This window comes from Falco cherrug, chromosome 8 (assembly GCF_023634085.1).
Source record: "Falco cherrug isolate bFalChe1 chromosome 8, bFalChe1.pri, whole genome shotgun sequence".
NCBI lineage: Eukaryota > Metazoa > Chordata > Aves > Falconiformes > Falconidae > Falco > Falco cherrug.
The window spans coordinates 19,841,921-19,850,092 of NC_073704.1; the positions used below are offsets into that span (position 1 = coordinate 19,841,921).

The 8,172-nt window shown below is 37.6% G+C and overlaps 1 protein-coding gene across 4 annotated transcripts in view; it reads left to right on the forward strand.

Moving 5' to 3' along the window:
• The window catches only part of SP3 (Sp3 transcription factor), a 37,012-nt gene extending 29,331 nt beyond the window's left edge, over positions 1-7,681 (forward strand). For all 4 annotated transcript variants that reach the window (XM_055719428.1, XM_055719429.1, XM_014282990.3 and 1 more), the window contains 2 exons: positions 3,439-3,635; positions 5,921-7,681. In XM_055719428.1, the coding sequence (XP_055575403.1) occupies positions 3,439-3,635; positions 5,921-6,237 (514 nt within the window). In that variant the 3' untranslated portion in view covers positions 6,238-7,681. The remainder of the gene's footprint in view (positions 1-3,438; positions 3,636-5,920) is intronic.
• Positions 7,682-8,172: the final 491 nt, after the last annotated feature.

The window sequence follows — 8,172 nt, forward strand, 5'->3', positions numbered from 1 at the left end:
TTGATGTTCCCCCTGGAAGTACTGCTGGACTGGAAGTCCAGTTTCTCAGTAGATGGTGTCGCCTGCTTAAATCATTGCATTCTGCATGGTTACTGAGAAACATGGTTTCCAGTCTTTATAAAGCTAAAATGTACTGTGAAAATACTTAAATATTAATTGGAAGACTCCAGTCAAGGAGTAGGCCTGAGTCATATCCTTTACTCAGTGATGATGGTTATTGGCCAGTGCAGCAAGAAAGGCCTCTCAGCATGATGTGTTAGGGCATGGTGCCAGCGTGTCACAGATGCAAAGCATCCAGACAGAATTTGGCTCGCATCCAGTCTGTTTAGAGCACACATGAAGCAAACATGCAGATGCCTATATGAAGCTGTGTAGAATAAATACACATAGTTACTCATTCACAGAAGTCTTGCGGATTTCATTCGGTGAATCTCTTCACTTTCATCTCACTTTGAACTTCGGAGTCTGTTAAGAAATTTTGTCACCAGTTAGATGAGGTGCTTAGAATTATGTGCTACACCACCTATGCACAGTAAGCTGACCAAGAGTTGAACCTTGGTTTCTTTCAGTCTAGACTAAAGGTGCAATTAAGCAACTTCAAGTGATAGACTTCAGAATCTTAAAATTATTCTAAGGGAATTTTTATGTGATTTCATGTCACTTGTGTCACAACTATGTACTGTATCATGCAAAGTTACAAAATATTTGTGCTGGTTATTGTGGAGGGGAAGGCTATAATATGTTTGGAGAAGATGTGAGGATGAAATACCAAATACATAAAAATACTCTATATACAGAAATGTATTCTCAAATACAGAAATACATTTTGTTATAATAAGCACAGGCTGAGCACATCTTAGGGTTACATGGAGTTGGACAGGCAATTAAAGACATAGGATAGTGGGATCCTGTGGAGAATTCTTTCAGTTCCCAAGACTGTGTAACGGAGAAGAGCCATGGGTGTTCCTTTACCTTGCACTGCAATTGCTGGATGCCTTGAGCTACCAAACAAGAGGACCTGAGGAAGAGCTGTCTACAACTGAGTCATTAGATGAAGGTGAAAGCAGAGCCTGAGAACTGTGGAACTGGTTGCAGTAAGGGAAAAGGAGGAACACAGAAAATTTCTTCCTTGGAATCTGGGGAGCTGTGTGCTTTGTGCTGATAGATGAATGCTACTGGAACTGTTACAGGTACAGTGAGTTTTCTGTGGTGGCCAAGACATCTGCAGAGGCTGAGAAACTAGAGAAGGAAGGGGGCAAGCTAAACGCATTTTGCTAAATGCTGTTGAGATTGGCTGAATGTTCAAAAACTTGCAGAGTATTGGGCTTTTGTGTAGGTGGTATAGTATGATGTTAAATGCCTGACATTACAGTTAATTTTGCTTTTAATCTTGGCTTGAGGGAAGGCCATGGAAGAGTCTGAACCTGACAGTTTAGATAATTTATGTGTGTAGTAAAGGTTACCAAAAATGGATGTTTTGGCTGAGGTAGGAGATGTAAAAAAGGCAATGTTTGTCTTGGTCCAAAGTAGTAATACTCTTTTGGGACATTTGAAAAAGGAAAATTAAGTCAGAAGTACTCTTGCCAAGATTAATTGTGATGAGAGAGCTCTAGATGTCAGGTCAGATGTCAGAGAATTTTTTGCATGTAATTTATAAACAAGTTGGATAAAACAGGTGAACTTTCTGTGAGGCTAAGGACTGAGTGGTGGCAATAAAACCAAAAAAATTAGATGGATCAGACAGAAGATCTCTTCTGTCACTATATCCATAGGCTCATATGAGTCTACTGCTGCCACAGCAGGGTCAAAAAACTTCTGGACTCTACTACTGCTGTTGAATTTGTTCTGAAGTAAAAACCCCATTGTCAGGACAAACCAATTAGAGTGTGTGATAGTTTTTTCTTCCAAGACAAAATGACTAATGAAGCACTAAGAAGATCACTCTATATTGAGACTTTTCAGAAACATTTTTTAGGACTTAACTGAATTTTATCTCCTTCCTTTTCTGGACTGTCCAGAATGTTTTAGGTGCATATGTACTTAGGTTGGAATTCCCTTTAGGTGCTCTGAGTTTTTAGAGCGAGTTAATTTCTGTGCCTGTTTAGAAATGCTTGCTCCAAGGGCTAGCTCCTTAAAGTATATGTGCATTTTCCCCTGAACACTCGTTAGAGGTAAACCAGAATTGTTCTGAACACAGGAATGAGAATCTAGGTTTAATAGCTGCTTGGCAAATCCTTCAGCAACTGGACAATTAAGCAGAAGTTGAGCACCCAATTTAAGGAAAATAATTGCCCTGGGGAGGCAACTGGAAATTGTATAATCAGTCATGGAGGATGGAGTGCCCAAGACTGTGATTTCAGAATCCACTTAAGCTGTTCTAAGTTAACATTGCTGATGAATAAGGTGGCCTGATGCTTGGCTGCATTTTCCCATCTCCTCCCTTGTACCAGCATTTGCCACTCATACAGCTGCGTTGTCAGCCGGATCTGTTCCCTGGGGTGCCCCTTTCAGCAGCAGCAAACACTTAAATTGGCTAAAATCAATCATGATGCCCTGTGCTGGCCAGACTGGTCTCTTTCTCTGGGTCTTCAGAGGCTCTTACCTCTGGTGATTTTATTTAAAAAAAAAAAAAAAAAAGAAAAAGAAAAAAAAAAAAAAAAAAAAAAGGTTAGGCTTTTTTTGTTGGATGCTTCCCCTGAATCAGCACCTGCCATTTTGGTGAGGCAGCATCTTAAAACAGGCATCAGGCTCAGTAGTCTGGATTATACTATCTGTGATCTATGTGTTCATTTTGATGGATTTTTTTATTCCCTGAAATACCAAGGAATTAATTTAAATGTCAGCAAAATCGGTTGTTTCATTGCCACTCTTTTAGGGGAAATATCAGGTTAGTATTCTTGTCCTCCAACCCCAAATGTTTTCTTAGGTTTCCCCAAGATGCCAGAATTCCCATCTGTTCTCTTCCTAGTTGCCAAAACCCCCAGTTTCCGTTTTGGCAGTTGTAGTCATTTGTGGTTTTCTTTGCCAAAACTGTCTTTGGTATGGTGGAAACTGGAACTGGGAGAAATTTAAAATATGGGCACTTCAGCATCAAAGTAATACAAGCTGCTGTAATGACTGTTATTTCCAGCTTCATATATGTGTATGCTTGCTAAAGAGTACACTTCTGTCTTTTAAATTTCATATGCTGTTGAATTTATAGGTTGTTGCAGAATCAGGATAGCATTATACAATTTAGTTCCAGCTTCTTATGGAGTGTACTGGATTCTGATTGTATTTGAAACAAAAATGGGAAGCTGCTGAGGTTTGTTTGCAGATCTGTTGGTATATGTAACCCCACTTATATGTATGACCCGTATTTAGGAGGAATATATTAAAAGGAAAAACTTTCTCTCTCTCTCTCTCTTTTTTTTTTTTTTTTTTTTTTTTTTTTAACAGAGGCTCTAACTTGGGAAAAAAGAAGCAACACATTTGTCACATACCAGGATGTGGCAAAGTATATGGGAAAACTTCACATTTGAGAGCTCATCTCCGCTGGCACTCTGGAGAGCGTCCATTTGTTTGTACTTGGATGTTCTGTGGCAAAAGGTTCACTCGCAGTGATGAGCTTCAGCGACACCGAAGAACACACACAGGTTTTCAGTCTTTGATTCTGGTGCATTTAACTAAAGACATGTCACAGAGAGGGCTTCAATAAATAACTTTTAAGAGGAGAACAGGTCTTGGATTGATTTCAATGTTGTGTGACTTTTCTAAAATTGGCTGATACTTAGAGCTGTGTAATACACTTTGGTTTCTTTGGCAGGTCAGTGGAGGAAAAATAGCCACCTTTTTTGATTCAGAACTGACATTTAAGCTAATAATTAATATAGCTTAAGTAGAATACTTCGATTCAGGAATGCATTTAATTTGTTTGAACCAGATTAGAACTGTTGTTCCAGCTTAAAACTTCAATAGTTTTCTCTCATTTTAAAAAAGAAAAATAGGGGGCTAAATAGCCAAGAGATCAGAAGTCATTCACAAAATCAAGGAAGAGCATGTGATGGTGCACTGTTCTGCATCTTCTAGTTTCATGGTTAGACCACCTGTTTGGGAGTCCAGGTTCACGTCTCTCCTTTTGTGTAATACAAAGAAAAGAAAGTAGTCTAGACCTTCCACCTTTCCAAGGAGCGTTTTGTTTCAAATCTGTTGTCTATATTACCTATCTTCTTACAAACTAAACCCTTAATTACATTCTACAGGATGCTTAACTTCTAAAATTAGACTATTTGAAAAACCCAGTGACAATAGATTAATTTATATGCTTATCAGTATTTACATTACTTAGAAAAATGTCTTTGCAACGCCTGTGAAAAATATCTTGTTTTGTACCTAATGGTGTGTCTTTGTTAGATGTGTTGGATACTTGAACCCAGGCTGGGATGTTACAGTCTGTCTGGATGGACAGCCAGATGGGTTAAAAAAAAAAAAAGAGGCCAGTTGAATGATCCAGCTCAGAGGGTATTACTAGTGACTCCTAGTCTGCCTGTGTAGTAATAAAAAGTAGAGAATTGCAGGCATCTATTGTTTGACCTGTTTTAACATGTTTATCACTGACCTGGAGGAGGCAACAGAGTGCACTCTTCTTGGGTTTGCAGGTGGCACCAAACTGGGGTAACCAGTCAGTGCATTTGAGGGCAAGGCTGCTATTCAGAGGGACTGAGGCTGAAGGAACGGGCTGACAGGAACCTTATGAAATTCAGCAAGGATAAACACTTAAGTACTGCACCTGGCATGGAGTATGAACCCTTGCAGCAACACAGACTAAGCACTGAGAGTCAGGAAGCAGCTCTACTGAAAAGTACCTGGGAGTCTTGATAGACGTCCAGAACCATGAGCAGAAGCCAGCAGGCAAATATGGCCAGGGTGGTATCAACAGAAGCAGAGACGCTGTTTCGAGGGAAATGATTATCCCCTTCTTCTCAGCACTGGTTAGACTGCATCTAGAATATTGCATCTACTTTTCAGCCCCCAGTATAACAAAGACATTGATCAACAGGGATAAGTTCACTGAAGGGTGACCAAGATGATCAGGAAGCTGGAGCTGTATGAGGACAAGCTGTAGGAACTGAGCTTATTCAAAAGCTGCACGAAGAGAACAGTTAAGGGCAGGAGGGAGCTTAACAGCAACCCTCTAGTACCTGCAAGACCACCATTGAGAAGACAAAACCAGACTTTCCATGGTGGTGCATTGGTCGGATGATGAGAGACAACAGACGAGAGGTTCAGACAGATCCAAATAAAAACTTTTTTCATTGTGAGGACAGCCAGACACTGGAACAGGATTCCCAGAGAGTTTCTGCGGTCTCCATACTTGAAGTTTTTCAAGACCAAACTGGATAAATTCCTGAGGAACTAGGTCTGACCTCATAGCTGACCCTGCTTAGAGAGGCATCAGACTAGAGTCCTCCAGGGGGACTTCAGACGTGAATTACCCTATGATCTTGCCCGTCAGTCTCAAGTGTGGTCCTGCAGGAGCTCATGTAGTCTTCCCTGTCCAGCATTTGCAACTTTTGTTTTCCTCTTAAGAGTTATTTATTGGTAATAATTGCAGTGAAAATTAGCAGCCTGAGGATATGAGATGGCAATATTCTTTAGCTTGCCTGAAAGATCTCCCCAAACATTGTGGGACACAGAAAAATAAATCAGTTCTCTTAAAGGATTTATAGGAGTGTATAGAAATTTATATATAGTGTATAGTTTATAGATTTATAGGAGTGTGTAGAAATGTAACACACATGTTTATCGTGTTGGATTGCTTTTTTCTTCAGTATAGATGTTAGAATTCTGCCTCTTAAAGGCAGTAAGTTATCCCAGTTTTTTGTGTGCATGTGGTATTTTTAACCTTCTTGAAAACTTTTTTTCTTATCTTCTGTGACAGGTGAGAAGAAATTTGTCTGTCCAGAATGTTCAAAACGCTTTATGAGAAGTGACCACCTTGCCAAACACATTAAAACACATCAGAATAAAAAAGGTATTCACTCTAGCAGTACAGTGCTGGCATCAGTAGAAGCAACACCTGATGATACTTTGATTACTGCAGGAGGAACAACACTTATCCTTGCAAATATTCAACAAGGTTCTGTTTCAGGAATAGGAACTGTTAATACATCTGGCACCAGCAATCAGGATATTCTTACCAACACTGAAATACCTTTACAGCTTGTCACAGTTTCGGGAAACGAGACAATGGAGTAAATATTACACAAGATACCTATTAATTGTGGTTATTTTTATACAGTAGTGAGAAGAATATTGTTCCTAAGTTCTTAGATATCTTTTTATTGATGTGCAAAAATTTTTGGATTGACAGTAACTTGGTTATACATGACACTGAAATGCCTTACTTTGTATGATATTCCATAGTATATTAAAATGGTAAAATTGCATGGGTTTTGTAGGTACTTTTGGAATCTAGAAGAGATGAAATTTTACCAAGTTATATTAAAAAAAAAAAGAATTTAATGATGGAAATGGTAGTCTAACCAAATGCATCAATCCTGTGTGGTTTAGTGTAAAAAAATGAGAACATGTTGGTATTTATCTATTGTAAGATAAAAGAAGTTGATGGGTGAAAAGAAATCATGTTATGATAAAAGAAATTTTGTAATTTTCTTGATGACTGGAATTTTTATTATGCATAACTGACAAATCAAGTTTCCAAGCAAATGTTACATAGTGTAGGCTTTACTTAGCTCATCAACTTGTCATTTTGAAGCTAATTATTTTAATTAGGTTAACTATGTACAATATTTTAAGCATTACTCTTGTAAGATTTTGAAAACTACATTTTAACATGGAACTCTAGGGATAGTCACCTTTTAAATCCTATTGAAAAGCCATGTTTAAGATTTAATTTGCCAAAACGATGTCTTGTTAATATTCTTTCAATAACCAAGGTGGGCAATATAACCAATGTTTAAAAAGCTTAAAATGTTAAAAAAAATAAGTATGTATAGGTTGAGGCATTTGGGTGGTAAGGCAAATGTTATAGTGAAGTATATCCCTTCTTTTGAACATTGGAGGACCAAAAATAAGGTGTATTGCGTCTCAGCAGTGATTTTTATCAGATCTTTTTCCAAAAACATCTGTCTGCCAGGGCCTTAAAAGCCATCGTGTAAATTACCAGTAAAATATAACATATGCAAATACAACAGAAAAATCACTTCCATATTGACAGTACTCCCAAACATATGGATATAGTCATAGTGAACTAGGGGTTTTATGAGGCTTTTATTTGTTTGTTGTTTAGTTTTTGGTTAGTCAATCTGCATTTAAATATCAGCCATCTTTCCTTTTTTGCTTCTTCCCTTAAAAATTGTATGTATCCAGTACATTTAACTGATAAACATATATGTTTTTTATTATGCTGAATTTTCTTTTTATTTTTTAATTACTGTTTATATTTTCAATTATAGAAAAATGTACAAAATGAAGTTATATAGCCAGTCTGTAAGTGCTATACCATTTTCAAAAAATGTACAACAATAATTACTGCAGTTCACCTATTTACAAACATTTGGAAATCTGTTCATTTGTTATTCTTAAAACCACCTCAAATTTAAAGGCTACCTTATTGTACGTTTAAAGTGTATTATAACAGTGTGGTAGTTAATAAAACACTATTTTTTTTTTCTTTTGACTTGAGTTTACTGTACTTCTTGTTAACTAACAAGGTGTAATTTCATAATACATCTTGATTGCCTGAGATGTTTTGTTATTTTGCACTGGATGGTGGGAAGTAGAAATTGTGTTTCTTTTCCCTGTGGGCAAGATATATATGTGGTAATATCCCACCTTGCTCTCAAAAAACCCCATTTATATGTGCACAGGCATGCATGTGCTATATACTGTGTTGGTGTAGTGGTAATTTTTTTGGCCTTATGCTGAGCAGGGCACGGAGGAAACATAGGCCCTATCATATAGAATATGAAAATAAAGTTGCATTTAAGTCCTGTGATACTTGCATGCCACAATACAGACGGTCTTGATAGGAAACTGGATAAAAGGGATGTTTTAGATGGAGTAAGAAAGACCAGTGAGAATTGTTGAGATTAAAGAGTGACGGTTGTATACGATATTCTAATGAAAGTGAAAAGCTTTTATTTGTGAAGTTTAAAGTCTTGGAGTATC